At 41.7% G+C, this 23,055-nt stretch overlaps 2 protein-coding genes across 2 annotated transcripts in view; both read left to right on the forward strand.

Annotated features, from left to right (window-relative positions):
• LOC306663227 (uncharacterized protein) overlaps positions 1 to 16,197 on the forward strand; it is a 93,062-nt gene extending 76,865 nt beyond the window's left edge. Inside the window, exon 7 of the mRNA XM_079143631.1 lies at positions 15,766 to 16,197. The gene's annotated coding sequence lies outside the window, so the exon portion shown is untranslated. The remainder of the gene's footprint in view (positions 1 to 15,765) is intronic.
• Positions 13,154 to 23,055, forward strand: part of LOC306663489 (uncharacterized protein) — a gene marked incomplete at its 5' end in the record, with an annotated part of 39,783 nt that continues 29,881 nt past the window's right edge. The window contains 3 exons of the mRNA XM_079143808.1: positions 13,154 to 13,238; positions 13,599 to 13,657; positions 14,888 to 15,059. Of these exons, the coding sequence (XP_078999934.1) occupies positions 13,154 to 13,238; positions 13,599 to 13,657; positions 14,888 to 15,059 (316 nt within the window). The remainder of the gene's footprint in view (positions 13,239 to 13,598; positions 13,658 to 14,887; positions 15,060 to 23,055) is intronic.

Below are 23,055 nucleotides of genomic sequence, written 5' to 3' on the forward strand. Positions count from 1 at the left end.
TATACAGAATATAATTTCAAGATTTTTGTACTTAAGACTTGTCCATGTCCAAATATATGTTGTATTGTAGAGAAAGTTTCATGCAGTGATAAAAAGAAGTTATATTCTGCAAATATAATGTTTTCAGGAATATTTGTTAAGTTCTTTTGATTTGTGATATGGCTTGTGATAATCCTTTCTTTTTGTTTTTTGTCTAAGTGATTTTTTGATCAATGAAAAAGTGCCGTGTTAGGTCCCCAGTTTTTTTTTTTTTTTTTTTGCGGTACCGGGGATCGAACTCAGGGCCTTGTGCTTGTGAGGCAAGCACTCTACCAGCTGAGCTATCTCCCCAGCCCAGGTCCCCGGTTTTGACTGTACTGGACCCTAATATGATAGTTGTTGTCTGATAGAAGGGTGTGCGCTGCCAGTAGGCACATATAGTCAGGAGCACTGTGTCTTTCTGCTGAGTGGGTCCTCTCCCACTGCATACTGACCTTCCTTTTCTCTTTACAGTTCTAGTCTTTAAACCTGTCCAGTTTGATGGCAGAGCAGCTGTTTCTGCTGTTCTGCTTTCTGTGGATATGAAATGCCTGTCTCCACCCTTCCACTGTCAGTCTGTCTTCAGCAGTCAAGGTGAATTTCTCCTAGGTAGCATGTATTTGGGTCAGGTGTTTTTTTACCCATTCAGTCAGCCTGTGTCTTTTAATTAGGGAATTGAGCCCTTTTACTTTCAAACTTATTCTTATTAGTTAAGAACTCTTTCCTGTAATTTTATTGCTTTTTTAAAAGTTATTTTGAATTTTTTTGTTTATTTCCATCTTGTTCATTTTTGTAGTTTGGTGATTTACTGAATTCATAGTAAAAAACTTGGTTTTATTTTTTTTCAATTTTCTCTGAGTATCTACTCTTCTAGTGGGATATATGTTTTTCCATGCTTTTTAATTTTTTTATTCTTTATTTTGCAGTGCTGGGGATTGAACCCAGGGCCTTGTGCTTGTGAGGCAAGCACTCTACCAACTGAGCTGTCTCCCCAGCCCTTCCAAGCTTTCTTGATGATAGTTACTATTCTTGTACTTCTGGAGTATGACTCCCTTAAGTGTCTTTTGTAAGCCTGGTGTGGTTGTCAAAAATGTCCTCAGTTTATGCTTGTCATCTCTGAAGGAAATACACTATGTCCATGCTGGGTGTAGTAATCTTTATTCCTAGTTATTTTCTTCCCAGTCCTTGAATACTTCATTCCATTTCCTCTTGGCATACAGCATTTCTGCTGGGAAAACTATTAATTTTATGGAGGTACAGATAAATGTGATAGCTACTTTTCACTTACAGATTTCAAAATTCTTTCTTTGGATGGGCGCAAGTGGCACATACCTGTAATCCCAGCGACTTAGGAGGCTGAGGCAGGAGAGTCACAAGTTGGAAGACAGCCTCAGCAACCTAGTGAGGACCTGAGCTACACAGAGAGACCCTCTCTCTAATTAAAAAATAAAGAGGGACTGGGGATATGGCTTAGTGGTTAAGCACCCCTATATTCAATCTCTGGTGCCAAAACCAAAAAAAAAAAATACTTAGTGGTCCGACGAATAAATTTTCATTTTCTTTTTCTTTTTTTATGTGTGTGGTGTTCAGCCTAGAACCTCATAATCATTTGGTGCATGTTTTACCACAGAACTACACCTTACCCACTTAATCTTGTCTAAAAATGATATTCAACACTCATTTATATATTAATGGTTTTGGAAAACAAGATTTGTGAAAGGTTTAATGTCACCTAGTAGGACAGCAAGGACACCAGTTTATCCATTTCTATGAATCTTTGCTACATATTTAAAACTATTATGTGTGAATTCTATATGTGCAAATGCTTTGGAAAATATATAACATGTTGTGTGTAGTACAAAGTACTCTGATTCACCAAAATGTCAACCATTGATAATGTTTTTACTTCATTATAAGTTTTGTTTCTGGGTTACCTAAGTTTTGACACAAAAGATGTGGGCCAGTCTGCCATCTTGATAAAACCTAAAGTCGAATCACAATCTCTGAATTAACTTTGGATATGACCTCTCCTGTTGCCATAATGCTGTCCTGAGTATTAGGGTATTAAGCAGTCATAGTCATTTTCTCCTGCTTACTAAAGAGAGCACTGAGATTGGGTATCCACCGTGTGTCTCAAAGTCTCATTCTTTCATACTATTTTTTAAAAATAATCTACCAAGAAGATTTAGAAACAAAAGCTATTACTAATTATTAAATCATAATATACCGAATTACCAACCCCACAGGAAAATTGATAGATGTTGCTCTCCCGCCTGAGGAGAATACGGGGCTGAGCAGGACGATGAGTGTCGCTGGCAAAGGAAACAACAGAGCTGGGAGGCCTGTCAGCGCATGAGGCACAGCAGGAATTCAACTCTATTGTACTGGTCAGGCGTATATAAGGCCTTAGGGGGTGGAGATAAGCAGGCCAATCAGGGAGTTACACGTAACTGGTTGCTGGGTAAGAACACATTTTTCAGTTTCCAGGGGAGAGCGGCAGTACAAGGAAGTAAACTGTTGGTGGGTCAGCAGTGCCACGGATGAGAAAGAGGTTGCCATGAGGGTGCAGCCACCATTATAGGGTGCGTCCCCTATAGATAGACTTATTGATGTCAAGTAAACAGTTAAAATTATTTACATTGTTTTCACCCAACTGAATACCCCATATCTACATGATCTGAAGGAGGCACTCTACCATTTTGTAAAGATGAATTATTGTTTGAAGTTTCAAGGATGGTTGAATGGAGGCACCCAGCACTCATGTGACCCTTTACAACAAGTAACAGAAGCAGCAGGTGTCTTGTTGCATATTGAGGTAAGAGATCATGGGAGAGCTCTGGAATTCAATAGGAGAAAAATGAAAACCTTGGAAAATCCAGAGGCTGGACAGCAGCAAGGCAAGAGAAATAAGATACCCAAAACCTGCTGCCTTAGCTCCACCTTATAGGGAGGGAGAGTCTCCCCCATGCAGGGGTAAATGTGAGAGAGAAAGTCCCTGCAAACTGTATCAGCAGACACCAGCCTTCTTAACCGTAGGAAAAGTTCAGCATCTTCCTGGGATTACATCCTAACTAGATAAGTAACTTGAAATCTGCATGATAGCCATGCTTTGGAAGATTTTACATGATTACCCAGTGAACCCCAGAGAGTACTTTAGCCAAAGGGAGCTATTCAGAAGCAGAAGCGACCTATCATGTGAACTGTGACTGCTTTAGGGGACATAAGCCTATCTCAGGTGCCCCAAAGACAGTCCACAGCACTGCCTCCATGGATATATGCTAAATGTACCCTAGTTCAGTTACTCTGCCTCAAACATACTGTGTGTTCTGCTGTGGTGGGGAGGGTACTGTGACAGACAGGAGGGGAGGGCACCAGCTTCTAGGATCAGATGTGGGAGCTGGCCATCTAAGACCAGAGATGTGACCAGCTTCGTGTTGATTTATTCCAATGTCACCACTAAAGGCAGTTACCCAGTTAGTTCCCACTACACATCCTCCCACTCCTGCCACAGAATTGGTGGGGTAATTCTTCCATTGTACATTGGCTGCCCTTCCCAGAGAAGCATGCCAAGGCCTGTCACCCTGCCTCTGGACACATGGCCTAGGCTGCTCAGAGATGAGATTCACCCAGACCAGCCAAGCTGTTGGTGCTCAGCCCCACAAGCACTTCAGCTGAGAAACTACTGATGTGACTCCATCCATAACTCACTCCTTGCTTCCTTTTTGGTGGAACTATAGCTGGAAAATTGAGGGGAGAAAAGTCCTCACTGTCACCTGGTATGCATGGCTAGGAGGGCCTGAGCCCCTGACTTGTTCCCACCACCACACAACCCCACCTGGGCTGAACCTTTAGTACTAACAAGATTAGGTGTTAGTACCACAGAGGTGGTGTTGTGATTCCTGACCCACTTCTCCCTGTGCAGCATCTGGACATGAAACACTGTTTTTATGGAGGACAAGTGCCCCAAGTCCCTCACAAGTAACAGCCAAACTGATGTAATGGAGTTTTCCCCCAGAGAATGATGAGGACCCCCATTCCCATTGCAGGAGAGTCACAGTGTGCACCCCACATGCTGGTGTTTACACCCTCCTGCTGAACTGCTGTTGTCCCCACTTATGAATGCCTGCAGAGAAAATGGGTCTCTCTGACTCCAATATACTTTGCAGTGTGCCCAAGCTCACTGATCACAAGCAAAGAAGCTACAGGTAGATTGCATTATGGTGCCCAGCTGGAAATGAGAAATCTGTAGAATGATACTTTTTAAAAGAAGCAGAGATCAGATTCAGGGAATATATTTTTAAAAAGTTTATTTTCATTTACAGTTATATACTTTGATTAATATCTGTACCTATTAAGTAAGGTCATAATAAAGTGACTTAAGTGAAAAAAAAGTTGTTTTTTGAAGAGGCTACCTCACGTGAGCTAAGACTCTGCAGTCATCCTTTTCTGTGTTAGGATGGCTCTAAAATAGGCTAGATTTAAGTTTATCTAAAATTGTGTTCAAAAGAATTTTTTGTTATAAAGATCACTATGATCTCAAAGTAAACAGGATATAATAGACAAAAGGTTTAACTTCCAACACTAATACTGACCCCAATTAATTTAAAACTAAATTATAAACATTGAAGTTATAACCCAGTATTCCCACTTTAAGACTGGTGAAACTGGTATGCTGCATGTTTAAAACCAATACTTGGAAACCAAAGTCAAGGAAGTCAACAGGTAGTTCCCAACCCTTACACTCTGTTGTCCCTCATCCATGATGACACCTCTTACTTTATGGTCTTAGATCTTAAAGATGCTATTTTCTCTATCCATCCCGACTCACAAGATATCTTTGCCTTTACATGGACTGGCCTGGATATTTATCATTCCCAACAACTCACTTGGAACGTTGTCCCCCAGGGATTTCAAGACAGTCAGTCCCCTTTTCTTTTCTAAGCATTCGCTAAGGATCTCTCATCTTTCTCTGTCACATACTCTTCTCCTCCAATATGTGGATGATCCCCTCCTCTGCAGTCCCACCCCAATTTCAGGCATAGATTTCATCCCTCCACCTACAAGGCACCATCTCTGACTTCTTTCCAGAAGAAATCTCGTATTTCTCTTCCTTATTTCTATTCTCTCTTTTTCTTCTATGCACTCCAAATGTTAGACTCTTGGCAATTCCAGGTTCACAAGACCTGGGGCACACCAACTCTTCTGAACATGACCTGCTGGGATAGCACACTCAACACCCTATCATTCTCCAATTTGATGCCTGCACAATCACCATACCACAGGATTTCATCACAAGGATGGTCCTCCCTTGGTTGGGAATGACAATATGCTTCCCACCACAAGTACACATGCTCCAAACACAAACACCAGCTTGCAAAGTTGGTCCTGATGAGGCTTCTTATCCCTATTGGTCTTGCCATCATGTTTACACAGCTACCCCAGGAAGTTAATTTCTCAAACTCCATCCCCCTACTGTAAAAGTAATCAATGTAACCCCATACAACACACCTTCCCTGACCCTCAAAACCCACTTTGGGACTGTACCATCAAGGATGAGTTTCATATACATGGGTGGGGTAGAGATCCAGCAGGAAAAAAAATTATTAAGGCCTACATCCAACCAGTTGACAAGCCAATATTCAATGTAGCTCAAACCATCACAAACAGTAGTAACCCTGCACCCAGACCCTCTCTGCTCACATTTCTCAACATAACCTTATAACACCTCAATCATTCTAACTCACCCTATACTTCTGACTGCTGGCCCTCACCCCTCTTACCCATGGCTCATGGATAGCAGACCCTAACCCTTCTCCATGAACTTCCAATCTCACCTCTCCTCACTCTTCCTCCTGCAATTCCTTGGGACAACTCTATTCCAGTGTCTCCTACTTTGCTGCACCCTCCCCTACCTATGTCTCTTCTCCACCATGCTACCTAACAGTTCCCTGTGCAACACAACCTACAATGTCACTCAGCCACCCCAGAGCCAACCTGGCCTCTTCTTCCTCTGTGGAAGCTCCATTCTTCACTGCCTGACACACCCTATTCCCACCTTCTGCCTCCCTGTCCTCCTCACACCTGACATAACCATATACTCTGAGGGGGGTTGAAGTGGCCCTTTCCTCCCTCTTCTGGACTCCACTTCAAAGTACAAGTCACAAAAGAGCAATCCTCACTCCAGTCCTCATCGGATCAGGCATATTAGCAGCAGCTGGCACAGGGGTGGCAGGAATAGGTACAGCCACCATCTTTACTATAAACTCTCCCAAGAATTGAACGAGGACTTTGGCAGACTCCCTAGAGTCTCCTCAAATTCAAGTCACCTCCTTAGCCAATGTAATTCTCCAAAATAGGAGCACCACTGACTTACTAACGACAGAGAAGAGAGGCTCTTGTGTCTTCTCAGGAGAGGAATGCTGTTATTTCACAATAGTCCAAGGAAAAACAGCTGAACTCCAGGAGAACACTGGGAAATTCCACCAGGAACAGCAGCAGTCACCTCCCTGGAACCTTCTGGGCCAGACTCCCCCTGGCTGCTCCCCTTGATGGGCCCTCTCCTTACACTCATCATACTGCTCTTAATAGGACCTTGTCTGCTAAATTTCTTTAAAAAAAAAAAAAGGTTTTTTTTTATAGATCAAAGAAAGGCACACACTAATCAGACTGTAAACCAGCCCTTCCTGAGCCAATATGGCCCCCTCACCGAAGTTAGAGCCCAGACCATTCTTTCTCTCTCCTTCTCCTAAATCCCTTTCTCAGCTTGACTGCATTTTGGCAGTTGATCTCTGTTGGTCAGGAGGTGGTGAAACCAGAGTTCAGAGATGAGAGTAGATTCCCCACTTTGTCAATTTCCTTCTGGGTTCTTATCTCACAAATTTTGAAGAATAAAATGGATGGACAATCAAGGAAGGAAAGAGTAAACGGAGCAGGATTTGTTTAAAGGAGAAGACATAGAATTCTTGCCATGGAGGAGGGGACCTGATAGTAGAAAACCCCTTTTACTGTGTCAGCCTAGCAGTTTATAGATGGTTCTGGGCAGAGCATGGAGCAAAACCCATGTAAAATGGTTACTGAAAAGGCATCCTGGGGGAATAAGAGAGGGGGTGGGAATAGCAAAGATAGAATGAATCGGACCTAACTTTCCTATGTGCGCAATGAGTCCACCACCAAGGTAACCCTACATCATGTACAACCCAAAGAATGGGAAGTTGTACTCCATGTATGTGTAATATGTCCAAATACACTACACCTGTCATATATAGCTAATAAGAACAAATTAGAAAAAAAAAAAAAAGAAAGAAAGAAAGAAAGAAAAAAGGCATCCTGGCTCCCATCCCAGTTCACTTCCCTCCTCCTTTCTGTAACCCATCCTCCTTCGTGTAAGTCCACCTGGGTTCATCCCACCTTCCATTCCCCACCTCTGGGACTAAGGAGCGGCTGGAGGTGCCCCACGGGGAGCCTCAGGGTCTTCTCTGTGAACTGGGCCTTGATGGCGCTCCTCGCTGTCTGCGGTCAGCCTCCAGGTGAGGTTGAATGGGCCAGCGCCCCAGGGCCTGCTCCCACTGCCTGTCCAGTTCTCCCTCCACGGTGGTGGGCTTCCCGCTCGCCGTCCGTCAGGCTGCGAACTCCACACTCGCCTTACCTCCTGTGACTCTCCACCCTGCTCTCCCTGCAGCTGCCTTTCCACGTCCGTCATTTGACACTGAAAGCGGGCACTGCCTTCCGAGAGCGCTCAGCGGACGTTCTGGTTCTGACACTTCCCATCTGACTGCACGGTAGTTTCCACGCAGCGCTGGCGTCTGTGGCTCCCATTCAGACACCACCTTCTACACCAGGAGAAATACACACCCTTCCCGCCAGGGTCAGGTCCCAGCGGGCAGGGAGTCCCGCTGCAGAGGGCGGGGCAAGCGCCTGTCACTCTGCCGACTTCAGCCAGGGATTGGGTGGCATTAGCTGTCACTCGGGCTGGGGCGGTGCCTGGAGGCGTCCGTCAGGGCGCTGGGGCGGAGCTGTCCAATCAGGCGCGGACGGAGGGGCGGGGCGGGCTTCCGCGGTCTCGCGCGCTTTCCTTGCTCAGCGCTCAGCTTCTTCCTCCCGCCGGGCGTCCTGTGCTCCGGCATCTCCGCCGACTCTGCGCAGCCTGTGCGCCCCGCGAGCCCCGGAGGTCCCTCGGGAGGACGACGGGTCACCCCGGAGGAAGCAAGGTGCGTGTGCGGCCGGGGCTGGGGGGACCCGGTCAACACCTGCCGTGGGGACCCGGCGTGTGAGCTGCGGAGCGAGGCCGAGTCTGGCGGCGGTGGCCCTGGGGCCTGTCCCTGGTCCCGGGGGTGGGCTGGACGGGGTCCCCGAGAACGGCTGCCTAGGGCGGCGGAGTCCCCGCTGGAGGGTGGCCCTGGGGCCTGTCCCCTGGTCCCGCGGGGTGGGCTGGGCGCGGGTCCCCGGCCTCGGCTGCTCAGCGTGACCTCACAGGCAAGGACCTTCCTGTGCCTGCTGGCGGGTGCTGGGTGCTGGTGAGAACTGAGGTCCTACAGGAGGGAACCCTCCACTCTGGAGAGAGGAGAGCAAGTGACCTTCCAGAACCAACGCCCAGCTGCTGAGTTCCCCCTCCTTGCCTAGTAGGAGCCACCTGGGCTGCGTGCCCTGAGAGTGGTCCCCAAGGTTGGGAGTGTGCTCAGCCACCAAGCGGGGGTTCCTGGTGAACTGCGGTGACAGGCTGCTTCCCTGAGCTGGGTCCTGTGTCCTCCATCAGATCTGCTGCCATTCAGTTCCAGTTTGTCCCCAAGCACATAAGTATTTCATTCCTTTACTGAATGTAAGATTTTTGTGTTCTTGATTGACGTTTACGTGGACAGAGTAGTGAGATGTGAAGGAGAGGGAGTTCCTGAAATAATTTCAGTGCTCAGTTAGTGAGAATCTAAACACCTGTGCACGTCCGGTCCAAATAGAGGGGAATGGGCCCTGGGCAGGCCACCCTCTCTCCCTGCTCTGCTCTACCTGTGCCTGCAGGTGAGCACGGTGCCACTTCTTTCTCTCATTCCTTGTCTTTCACCATCTGTGAGGAGGCAGAATGTTCCTTGCTTCTGTCTTATTGAGTTTTCACTTAGTGCTGCATTAGTACTCTGTCACTGTTGGTGCTGTGACGTGTATGGTGGTTCCTCAGCCTCAGTAGTTAGAGTAGTTTTGCTGTCTGGGGCTGTGGTTCTCCCAGGTCCCTCCCCTCTTTCTGCTTCAGGAACCTGATTGGTTCCCAGTTTAAAGTTTATGTTCTTGACAATTATTCTTTTTTTTCAATTTGGTTCCCAAATGTGCACACTTCATAAGTTTTGTACACATTGGAAAATTGGTATAAGATTATAGTGTAGTATTGTTCTTTATATACTTCTGGATTTAATTTTAGGGGTTCCATTGTAAATTAACTTCTAATTGCTTTTAAGTGTTTCATATATCTAGAAGTTGATTTTTTATTATTAATTGATTTTTATTGATTTTTCTGTGTTCATTTTTACTGCTGACTTTGGGAACACATCTTCTTTGGTGCTTCCCAGTTTTGAAAATCATGCATACTGCTGCTGTAAAGTTTGCAGTGCAGAATTTTGTGGGACCTACATTGTGAACTTGTTTTTGTTACCTCAACTTTGGGAAATGGCTTGGGGTCCAGGAACCACCAATGTAACACGAGAGGGGGTTGAACATTCAGCCTGTGAAAGTCGCGTGGTCCTGGGCCTATGAGGAGGTGTGTGAGAACTGTGTGTGTTCATATCTGTTAGAGCCCATGACTTCCCAGGAGTTGATCCCCCTGTGTAGCAGGGTAGGTGCAGCCATGAGAAACCCCATCAAATGCCCTGTCCACTTGCAGTAACTCTAGGGAGCAGGAAGCCAGAAATTAAGAAATTAAGTCAAATATGCACCATGTGAGGTGGTCGCTATTGGTGGGGAGAGGGGGTGAAGGTGCAGAGGCTGCGCTGCCTCCTCCTGCTTGGTGCCTGTGGCTGCTGGCTCTGCAGGTGAGTGAGTCTGAGTCTGAGTTTCCTGCACCCACCTGTGTCTGCTTGACAAAGTCCTTGACTTTGCGTCAACATCTGGGGCTATGTGAGTTTTTCCTGGGTTCTGAACACAGTGACTGTCCTCCTGGTTTTCCCTGGTGGCACCCTCTTGCTGTGCTGTCTAGAGGTGGTGGGAGCAGGCGTCCTTGTCATGGAGAGAGCCTTTCGACCTTCAGCATAGCCTCGGGTTTTGTAGAACCCTGTGGCTTTTCAGGGTGTTTCACTCTTTCCCAACTAAGTGGGTGTTGATGTAGTAAAGATGGGTTGGGCTTTGTCAGCTAATTTTTCATTCTTTCCAGGTATCACCACCTCTCCTGACACCTGATGCACAGGTATTTCTGCAGTTCTCCAGGGTTGCATTCACTCTGCTGATGGTGTCCCACAAGGACAGAGCTTTCACTTTGTGGTGTTGATTCACTGTTAAATTTCACATGCTGATGAGGTGCAGTGAGCTAGCTGCATACCTGTCCCAGTGCGTCTGATCAGATCAGGGCATCAGCTCTTTGTCTCCTAACATTTGTCCTTTCCTGGTGTCTGTGGACTGCTCCCCCAGCTCATTTGAAATGCACAGTGACGTGCAGTGCACTGTGGTCCCCCTGCTGTGCTGGAGGGCAATCCTGCTGGCTCCTCCTGAGTGCATTCTGGTCCCTGATGCCCAGCCTCCTCCCCATCCCATCTTCTCCTCCCTCCCCTGTCTTCCTCACCTCTGGTAACTACTCTGTACTTTCTGTGAAGTCAGCTTGCAGCTCCCATGTTGAGTGAGAGCACATGGTGTCTCTGTGCCTGGCTTATTTCACTTAGCTTGGTGTCCTTCAGTTCCAACTCATTGCTGCAGAACAGGACTGAAAGCTGTTTTGGTGAAATCATGTTTGTCTATTACTTTCACAAATCACACTGAAGGTATAATATCCCAGAAACCATTCCCGAATCCACGGTTGAAAGACTTGTGAATTGGTGAGGTTTACATCTTACTCAGGACTTTGGTCCTGTGGATTTCCCGTGTGCATGAGCTGGGGAGAGGGTCTGACTTGAACTGTGGTAAGTGTTCTGTAGTTTTCATTGTGTAAGACCTTGTGGATGATTCTAAACATTCTTATGCTGCTTTTGCCTCCTGTTCCTTATCCCATTTCAGTTGTGCATTTCCTCATCCCACTCTGTGCCTGGCTCTGTGATGTCGAGTATAGTGCAGGCTTCTCCTCCTCTGTTTTCCATCTTTCAATTACCTGAATTTTAATATATTTGAATTTCTCAATCATCTTCATTATTGCTTACTCTTGTTACATAAAAATGTTTTTCCTGTATCTCTAGAAAAAAAATTCTCTGCAAACTTGAAAATGTCTTAGTTTCGTATTTCACATTGGAATCTATAATGAATTAATATTTGTTCATGGAATAGTGGGAAATAATGCACTTTTTCAATTAGATGGCCGTTTGTCTTGACTCATCTTTTAAATTACTTGTGAACGTTTCCACTCCTCTGTAGTACCTTTTATATCACTGTTCAGTTTCCATGTGAATTTCAAGACACTGAATCTTTTGGGTTTTTTTGATATTGATTGTTTTTAGTTGTTGATGGACCTTTACTTACTTATTGTATTTATTTGTTTATACGGGGTGCTGAGAATCTAACCTAGGGCCTCACACATGCTAGGGCCAGTGCTCTACCCCTGAGCTGCAACCTACAGCCCTGGAATTTTCTTTTTCTCTTGGTCTATCTCTTGGTTCATCTTCATGTCTCTGCTAATCCTATGCTGTGTCCTTGGTACAATTTTAAAGTCTTTATTTGTAGTCAAGTGTCATTTAAACATCTTGAAGTTCATTTTTAGGCTTCCTCACCATTGCACAAATACTGTAGTATATTTCTCAGTCCTAGAAGGAATAACCTGGCTCTGTGGTGTTGGTGCTTCCTAGGCTACAGCCCCTTCACAGCATTTCACTTTACAAGATACCAAAGGTGGTCATGCATTAGGTTGGTTTGTACACCCATCCCTACAAACACATTAGTAATCCCTTTACTACAGATAACTACGTATATGTAGGCCTATTATTAACCAAAATATCTTTGACCAAAGCATTGTTATGTGGTACATGACTGCACATTATATAATTCAACAGTCTTCTATCTAGAATATATTGATAGGTGTACACATTTCTTATTCCTATTGGGAATTCTGTTTGCTAAATGTCAGAAAAGGAATTTGACACTTATCCAACTCTATTTTGATAGTAATCAGAAGAAATTATCAGATTTTTTATTGATCACTGTTCTTGTTTACTAGTTGGTTAAATTTGATCTGAAACGAAGCTCCTACCAATTCTACATATTCTCTTGGTATAGTCACACAGGATGGCTCAATTCCCAGTTACCATGTCGTGACCCATAATGAAATGTTGTCTACTAGGGAAGCTCCTACACTCTGCTCAGAGGGTTTTTTTTAATTGATTTATTGATTTATTTGTTACTGTTATTATTTTGGAGAGTGGGGTTACTTGGAGCATTTAGGTTCTAACACAAGAGTGGACAAAATAATAGAATTTTCTGAAGAAAAGTAATGTTAGGTAAATGCCATGTTGTGTATGTACACTCTCAAACATAATTCAGTGCAAATGCTTAGTTTGGTGAAATCCCTCCCAGTTCTTTAATTCCCTGTACCAGCTAAAGTAACACTTTGTCATCAGGCCTTTCTAAGGATAGGTACTGTCAGGAGGACTAATATTAGTTCACTTCTGCACATTATTTGGTAGTGCTTCATTAATCCATGCACCCTATGAAGACCTTAGGGGTGACCCAGGAGCATATCTTACTCCAGGACTCAACAATGAGAAGGGTGTTTTGCTTTGCTGATGCTTTTCTGAATAGTTCAGGTCTTATATTGGTACGCCTTTGTGGGGAAGTGAGTGCAGAAAAAAAGTAAGAAGTTTTAATGACCAATCATGAACTCAATATTTGGAGATCACAGAAACATGTGAACATCTCACATGTGAGAATACAGCCCTTATGTTGTCAGTCTCTTCTAGCATGTACTACATTTTTGTGAGTTATTTAGAACTCAGTGGTCTTTGAGGATGTAGCTGTGAACTTCACCCAAATGGAGTGGGCTTTGCTGGATCCTTTCCAGAAGAATCTCTACAGAGGTGTGATGCAGGAAGTCCTAAGAAACCTGGATTCTATAGGTAAGGATGTTTCATTACATATAGAAAGACAGAGCACCTGGGGACTGGGGATATAGTTCAGTTGGTAGAGTGCTTGCCTTGCAAGCACAAGGCCCTGAGTTCTAATCCCCAGTACTAGGGGGTGGGGGAATAGAGGACCTGGGAGTATTTTTTCCCCTCACAAATTTGGAATGTGAAAAGGGAGAATTTGGGGAATAAATTTGGCCTAATTTCATTGCACTGTGCTGCATAAATGCCAGAATTCTTTCTTTTTTTCCCCTTTTGCATCTTTTTTATGGGTGCATTATAGTTGTCCAGATTGTTAATCCCATTCATTCTGAAATGATGATTCATAATGACTGTTCTGGGTCTACATTTTAGGAGACAGATGGGAGGACCAGAACATTGAAGATCAGAACACAAATCCCAGGACTGATAAGGTAATTTGTACTCATAAGAGGAAACAAGAGTGCCTTGAGGGAATTCTAGCATGTCCTGTAATTTTACATACAAGCAAAGAAAATAAACATGATATGAATTATATTTATTCTTTTTGCCCAAATGAGAACTTTACTGTGAGATACACATTTAGTGTTTTCAAAATAATCGATTTGTTGACAGTGCTAACAAACTGCTTTTATGATAGCACTGTTTCAGTAGTGGCTATGGAGAAGCAGTGTTGCAAAGTAATTGTGACCTTGAAGTTCAGTTTAGACATGACAGAAAACCATTACTTTCCTGACACTGGTAGTAGTGTAAGTCCAATGCCTATTAATAAATGTAAAAGTATTAATGAGCCAACCATAAATTGTGCTTGTAATTTTTTTTACAGGTAGTCATATAGTAGGCTCTGTAAAAATTCAAAAAGGTAGTCAGTGTGGAAAAACCTCAGTGAGATTCCAAATCTTAGTCTTATAAAGGACATTCCTTCTAGGAAAGTCCATGTGAAAGCATTATGTGTGGATAAGTCTTCATGTATCATTTTTTCCTTAACAGGCCCATCATATCTCACTCTGCAAACAAACCATATGAGAATGAGAAGAGTGTGGGAAGCCACACGAACTAAAGCAGAAGAGAAAATCCTTCACTCCTCTCACAAGTATTCAAAGACAAGTGTCAGAGCACACTGTCAATGGACCTTATGTATGTTTGACAGTGTGGAAAAAGGTTCACTTGTTCTGGGTGTTTTCAAAATATCAACAATCTCATACTGGAGAGAAGCCATATGGATGCAAGCAATGTGGGGAAAGCCTTCATGACCTCAAGTTATCATCAAGTGCATGAACAAACTCTCACCGGAGAGACACCTTACAGATATAAACAATGTGGGAATGCCCTCATTAGTTTGGTAACCTTAAAGTACGTGAACAATCTCATAATGGGGATAAACCTTATAGATGTAAACAATGTGGGAAAGCCTTTACTCCCTCTTACCTTCAAATACATAAACTCATTCAGGGGAGAAGCTCTATGAATGTAAACAATGTGGGAAAGCCTTCACTACTTCCTCTTACCTTCAAATACATAAACAAACTCATTCAGGGGAGAAGCTTTATGAATGTAAACAATGTGGAAAAGCCTTCATTAATTCCTCTTACCTTCAAGTACATAAATGAACTCATACTGGAGAGAAGCCCTATGAATGTAAGTGTGGGAAATCTTTCACTCAGTCCAGTAATTTTCAAAGGCATAAACGAACCCATACAGGAAAGAAGCCGTATGAATGTAAACGGTGTGGAAAAGCCTTCACTACTTACTCTCATCTTGAAATACATGAGCGAACTCATACTGGAGAGAAGCCATATGCATGTAAGCAATATGGGAAAGCTTTTGCTACTTCTGGTAACCTTCACTCACACAAACGAACTCACACAGGAAAGAAGCCCTATCAATGTAAACAATGTGGAAAGCATACAGTAGTTCTACTTGCCTTAAAATACATGAAAGAACTCATACTGGAGAGAAGCCCTATGAATGTAAGCAATGTGGGAAAGCCTTCACTCAGTCCACTCACCTTCACTCACATGAACAACTCATACAAGAAAGAAGCACTGTGAATGTAAATAATTTGGAAAATGCCTTTAGTCCTTCCACTTACCTTAATGTGCATGAACAGACTGACACTGGAGATAAGCCCTATCAATGTAAATAATGTGGCAGAAACTTCATTTTTTTTCCCTTTTCCTTCAAATACATGAACAATCTCAGTGGAGAAAGGCCCTATGAAGGTAAATGGTGTGGTAAAAACCTTCACTAGTTTGGCTTATCATCAATACATGAAAAAAACATACTGGGGAAAAACCTACTGGATGTAAATAATGTGGGAAAGCCTTCACTTATTCTTGTGAGCTTTATGTATATAAAAATATACTGGAGAAAAGCCCCTCTGAATGTAAACATCGTGGTAAATCCTTTACTAGTTGTGTTTATGTTCACATACATGTACATGCAGGAACCATACTGGGGAGAGAGCTCATGAATGTGAACAATGTGGTACAAAACTTTGCTTTTTCCAACTCAGAAATGCCAGAGAAACTCATAAAGAGAGAGATTATATGAATGTAAACAATCTGGAAAAGCCTTCAGTACCTCCACTCATCTTCAGTTGTATCAACATACTTAATGCGAAGAAACTCAGTAAATGTAAGCAATGTGGGAAAGGTTTCACTTATCAGCTTCAAATCATAAAGTCATACTGGATAGAAGCATTATGAATGTCAAAAATGTGTGAAAGCCTTCAGTTGATCTACTTACTTTCAAATATATGAACAAACATCCTGGTGAGAAGCCCTTTGAGTGTAAACAATGTAGTAAAGCCTTCATTTTTTGCAGTTACATTCAAAACCATGAAATAGCTTGTATCGGAGTAAAGCTATATTAATGTAAACAGTGAGAAACACTTTTGGTGCAATTCCCCTAATAAGCATTAAGGAAATGGTAATGTAGAAATGCTCTTTAAATACAAATATTTGGCAAGTCATTCAGTTTTCCTGGTCATTTTCAAAGATATGAAAGGATTCACAGAACACAAACTCTGAACATTAACATGTGGTGAATCCGTTTTCCCAGTTGCTTTCAAAGCCATTTGACCTCAGTGGGAAAGAATCCCTCAAAATGTCTGACATTTACTTCCTACACCTGAAAAGTAATGGAGCAAAGAATGTGTGAGAATGTCCAATTTTTTCCAGTTCCTTGAAGAACATAATTGCATAGGGTGAGAAACTCTGAACCAGAAATCTGATAGTCTTCCTATGTTCCAGTTTATGTGTCAGATTTCCACTGCACTGGTAAGAATACTAGAGAATCATCAACTTAAGGGAAGGAAGACTTATTTTGGCTCATGGATTTATAACATTTTAGACCATTGGCTGATTGCCTTGCATTAGACCTGAGGTGAAGCAGAACATAATGTGGAATGCTGTAGGAGAGTAGTACTTACCTCATGGTAGCTGAGAAGGAAAGAAAGAATGAATGAATTAACTACATCACCTAGTTGCCTAACAGGTTTTTTATTGTGCAGACTAGTTGTGGCCTTTCTATTTGCTTCTGCTTCCCTTGATACTGTAATGTATACTATTAATGCCAGGTATTGATTAGTAAGAAAGGAAACAATGGTGCTACCTTCTAATAAAGCATGGGAGAGGCTCCCTCAAGTGTTCTCCGAGAGTAAAATCCCAAGTCAGTGTGTGGGCTTTCCTTAGCACTGCTGTTTACCAGCATTCCAAAAGTTCTTATGAGAATAAGGTTGATGGACTTAGACAAAAATGCCACCCACATTTTGTACTAACCCTAACAAGAATAAATCACATTTCCTGAAGATAGGAGGTGGTGCCTTCTATTGTGGATTTTTGAGTAGCTAAACTCTTTCACTTACCACACAGCACATGAGCAGATACTGGAGATGAGATGAAGATCTTACCTGTGCAACCTGCAAATTTGCATGAGTAACTACCCCATAATTTTAATAAGCCATTATGTAGAGAGAAGGGAGGAGTAGTATGTGTAACGTGGAATCCTAGAAACCTAATGACAAATGACCTGCCTGACCAAGACCCTTACTACTACTGGCTATGCCTCTATTTCAACAAATATGCTGATCCCCTGGTATCAAGGTACAGACAGGATGGTTCTTCAGTTGGTCTTGAACCAGCCCAGTGCTTCCCACCCCTGTTTGTTGCTTGTAAATCTTAAGAAAAATGTGGAATGTAGACATAGAAGAATGAAAAGCAATTGCATGACACCACTTTTCACACATTGTCTCTTGGAGAAGATAAAGTGACGGAAGGGGGAAAACGAGTTGGCAGACATGGGGAGCAGAGGAGATGGGGGAGAGAGCTCACTGACCATGCCTCTTTCTGGCTCAGGGGCCAGTAGAATGGATTGGGATAAAAGTTTTGTTTTTTGAGGCAACATCAGAGTAAATGGGAAGGGTTAGAGAGTGAAGGTTGTACATTCCCTCTGGGGTACCTTCATCCCATATTTGCAAATACCAGCCAACTCCAGGGGAGCTACTCCCTATGTGCCTCCTGACCTGTGGTGGGCTATGATGTCCATCTGCTCCCACTACTGGGCTGGCAGCTGTTAGCATCCAAGCAGGTATTCCGAGCCAGTCCTTTTTACATAGGGCTCCTGATTGTTCCACAAGAAAAACATCCAGAAATGGTGACATCAAATGACAACTTTACTTGCAGGGAAATAAGAAATTACTTTATTCTGAGGTAAATGTAAATGACCATGGCCTCAGCATAGAGATTCATGTTACCCTTCATGACATGTTTCACCAATGAAGAGTTTTGATGAACTTTTATACCTAAGGAATATGAAAAGATGATCGTGAATCAGTAGATTTACTGAATTCCTCCCTGGGGTCCTTAGATAGGCAGGCAACAAGACCTGCTTTATAGTTTCAGAAATTGTAGAATTCTTAGATTCGAGATTGATGTAGGGAAGAAATTGGCTAAGCTTTGTGACACATTTTCATAATATTCTTACAAGAAAGTTAGATCAGAAATAAAAGTTGAAAATACACAGTTTTTAAAGGAACTAAGATGGCCCAAAATAATCATGGTTCTCAATCTGCAATATTTCCTCTTTTCACAATCATGAGTGTCCCACGAAGGGCCTGGAGTCTGCAGGATCTTTAACATACATGCAGCTTCAGAGAAGTCCAGCTTCATAGTGGCCCCTTTGGCTGAGCACCACAGTGTGCACACACAGCTTGAGAGCTTGTTCATAGCATTTGATAAAGACGCTGAGAGAAAGGAGTCTTGATGAGAGAAATAATTGTAAAGTCTTTATGGAAGCAAACCCTGAATCATGTGAGTGATACTAGCCATTGTGAGCTTGTTCTCAGTTTTAGTCTTTCCATCCTCTGCCTCTGACAGCATTTCCCTGCAACATAAAGTAGGTATATCATATCTAAAGTGCCAAATGTGAAGGTTATGTTGTGGAGAGAAAGTGGTGATTGAGTGGTTAGGCATCCAAACCAACCCCCAAACCTCTGTATATCCTCGTACACTAATTGGACTGACATAATGTTTTCCTCCTGTATGTACAGTCATGTGTACTTTATGAATTACTTTATTTGATGGAGCATTTAATTCATTATCTACAATTCAATTTTTTTCTCCTGGTCAATTTGAGTTCATGGCCATAGTTCATGTTCAGTAGTTGATTCTAAGAAAGGTTCATCTTTAATGTCCAAATTATCATAACTCTTATTCCCTCACTGTGTATAAATTTTGTAAGATTGGATTGAAAATCTTTGGGAATCCCATATGATAGTCAATAGATTAGAAGTGACTGTGGGGTAGGTGGAAATCTGAATGTGTGATAGGGCTCCCAAGCATTTTCTGCATCTGGTGATAGTATTTACATCATCTGGAATTTTGAGTCCACCACATTGTTCCTATCAGTAATTCTCATGGATGATAGGCAGTTTTAGGTCCTTTGGGAGTTTGAGATGTCTGCCACAATACCAAGGAGTGGATGTCAGAACAGGTTTGTTGTGTTGGCAAACTGGTTCAGCTGCAATAAATTGGCCTTTATATTTGTCATATGAAATTTTTCATAACTTACTGTTTCCAGGAATAATAAAACTTATGCAATTGGCTAGAGCCACTTTAACATACTTCATCTTTCGTTTCAATTGGAAGAAAGTTTTAGCTAGAAAGATTGGGATATGAAATAAAAGCATTCCCAAAGGGGAATTTGTTTTGGTTTTGATCTGTTGTGTCCCCAGAATGTTCTGTTAATGCAGGAATATCCAGAGGTGAAATGATTAGATATGAGAGCTGTGATCTTAATAGTCCATTCTAGTTTGGCTGGACTGACTGGGTGGTAAATGCAGATAGGTGGGGTGTGCGTCGATGGGATAGGTCATTGGGAGCATGTCATCTTCCTTCAGCCTCTCTCCATCCTCTCCCTCCCCCCCCCCTCTCTTTCTTTCTCTCTATTTCTCTCCCTCTCCCTCTTATCTCTACCTCTCTCTCTCCCTTCTCTTCTCTCCCTTCCCTCTTATCTCTCCCTCTCTCTCCCTCCCTCTCTCTCTCCCTCTCTCTCTCTCTCTTCCCCCCTCTCTCCCTCTCTCTCTTTCCCACTCTCTCCCTCCTCCTCTGTCTTCCCTCCTCTATCCTCCCCTCCCCCTCTCCCTCTCTCTGTCTTTGTTTCTTTGACTCCATTCATGACCCAAGTAGCTTCAAACAAGTTGGCTCTTCACCAAATTGTGGCTGCCTCACTTGAGCCCAGAGCAATGCAGTCAGCCATCTCTGGACTGAGACCTCTGAAACCACAAGCCCCAAATCAATCAAATCAATATTCCTGTTCTAATTGTTTTTTGTTGGATATTTTGTCACAGTGATGCAAAAGCTGACTAAAATAGAGCTCCTTTTTGGTAGATGTGCTTTAGATTTGAGGTATCCTAGAAAAGTTCACGTGAGACATTGCAGGAAGGTTTCGAGGTGAAATGATGGGGTGGTGAGCATCTTAACCTGATCAGCTCACTAATCCACTTTAATGGATTAACTTGGTGGTTAATGAGGAGGGAGGGTGTGGTTGGAGGGGCAGGTAGCTGGGGGCATGGCTTCATGGTTCATATTTTGTCCTAGGTGAATGCAGCAGCCTCTTTCTGCTTCCTGGCTGCTGTATCCTGAGCTGTTTTCTTCCTCCGTGCCCTTCTGACATGGTGTTCTGCCTTACCCTGGGCCCAGAGCAATGGAGTCAGCTGTCTATCAACTGATACCTGTGAAACCATGACCACCGAATAAGCTACCTGCTCTAAAATTGTTGTCAGATCTTTAGTCATGGGAGGAAAAAAGCTGATTCAAATTGTAGATGTAAAATATGGTTTTACCAACCTGAAATCTGGTCTTTTTCTTTAAATTTAATTAAATGAGAGAATTATTTCTTGGGGTTAAAGTAAAATTTGAATCTTTTGACATTTAAATTTTGGTTCTAGTAAATAAGGAAATTTGAGTTAATTCATAACAAATTTGATTAATGTTAGAATATAATGTCATAATTTCTAATTAAATTATTGAGTTTATCATTTTTTCTTTTTTAAAAAATTTCTTTTCATCATTATTATTTTAGCATTTGCAATATGCAGACGTTTGTAAAACAAATGCTGGAAAACTCAATCAGCCAATAATGCAATTAAAAATGAACAAAATACATAAACATATATGTCACTTAAGACAATCATCAATTGGAAAATAAGCACATGAAAAAATTCCCAGCACTATTTTTGTTAGAGAATCTCACATTAAAACCATAATGGATAGCTAATAGATTGGATACACACACACACACACACACACACACACACACACACACACATATGTATATGGGTGTATATGTATATATTATTTCTTATTTGAAAAATAAAGTGTTAAACAATAAAATCAGCCTGTTGCTGTGTATGTACTACATGATAAATGAGAGAATGAATAATTACACCAAAAGCAACAATCTTCTCTTGAGTCTGACCACAGGACTACTCAACCATTTTCCAAAATATTACATCATCAAATCTATCATTTACTCAATTTTCCACTGACCTTCATGTCAGGTGTTATTTTCTTTCAATAATATTTATAATTAATTTAAATACAAATGATGTATGCAATTAAAAGGTATAAGTGTTCAACGTGTAAAAAGCAAACAAAACTATGTCACACTTTAAATATCAATACACCAATAGGTTAAAAGCAAAAGAAGAGGAACATGGGAAACCTGAAGTAGAGTTAGTAATATAAAATAAATTTCAAGTATTTTCAGAGGGTAACATTTCATAACCATAATAGGGTAAATTCTTCAAGAAAGTATTATGATCCTAAATGTGTATGTGCCCAACATTGAATTTCAAAATACATGAAGTAAAAATGAATAAAACTAGAAATACAAATCCATAATCATATTTGGAGCTTTTAAGCCCCCTTATTTTTCTGGAAGGAGTAATGATCAAGAAGGCTTAACAACATTATCAGCCACCTTGACCTATTTGTTATTTATAGAGAACTATACATAGAAATGACAAGTAGAAAATAATAGGGATAGACTACATTCTGTCATAAAATAAGCTTTGAGAAATTAAAAAAATTTGAAATCATACAGACTGTTTTCTGCATGATTTATTATGTTAGAAATCAGTCACCTTAGGATGTATGGAACCCCACACCCATATCTCAACTACTTCAAAATTAAGCAACACACTTATAAATATCTCACATTAAAGAAGAACACATAAGAAAAGTAAATAAAAAGTGCTTTAAGCTAAGCGATGATAGAAGCTTAAAATATCAGGATCTCTGGGACGAAATTGTACTCGGATGAACACTTATAACTTAAAAGTATTTGTATCAGAAAAAGCTAGATTAGTAATCAAATTATTTTCAAATTAGGTAGTAGGAAGGAAAAAATAACAGTAGGACAGAAGATGTGAAATAGAAAAGAAATAATACAGCTAAAAGTTGATAAAATTCTAAAGTCTTTTTAAGAAAAAAGAAGAAATATCAATGGAAAGGGAGCTGTCAAAACAACACACAGATGGTAAAAATGTATTAAGGTATATTACAGTTGTATAGTTGCACTTATATTGCTTATGTAACTTGGTCTATGTTAGAGGATAGGAACCCCTGGTTGTTTTACATGATCATAGGAGTGATATGTGTTTTCCCATCCTTTCACCTTCAGTGTTGGATATCTTTGTCTATGAGGTGAATCTTCTGGAGACAGCATATTATTGGGTCTTCTTTTTTGATCCAATCTGCCAATCTATCTCTTTTGATAAGTTGAGGCCATTAATATTAAAGGTTATTATTGAGATGTGATTCGTGTTCCTGGTCATTTTGTTTTATATCAAGTTTCTCCCTTGATTATTTATTCCTTTAGTGTAGTTCCTAAATTTGCTGGTTTTCACTTTTTTTTTTTTTTTTCATTTAATCTTCTTGGAATATTTTTTTGAGAATATCCTGAAGTGCAGGCTTTCTGGTTGTGAATTCTTTTAATTTTTGTTTATCATGGAATGTTTTTATTTGATCTATGAATATGAAGCTTGATTTTGTGGATATAGGATTCTTGGTTGGCATCCTTTTCCTCTTAGAGCTTGGTATATGTTATTCCAGGACCTCCTAACTTTGAGGGTCTGAGTTGCAAAATCAGCTGAGATCTGAATTGGTTTCCCCCTCTATGTAATTTGATTTTTTTCTCTTGCAGCCTTTAAAATATTATCCTTATTCTGTATGCTAGGCATTTTCATTATAATGTGCCCTGACATGGATCTGTTGTAATTTTGCACATTAGGGGTCCTGTATGCCTCTGTATTTGATTTTCCATTTCA

Source organism: Sciurus vulgaris (assembly GCF_902686455.1).
Source record: "Sciurus vulgaris genome assembly, chromosome: 6".
Lineage (NCBI taxonomy): Eukaryota > Metazoa > Chordata > Mammalia > Rodentia > Sciuridae > Sciurus > Sciurus vulgaris.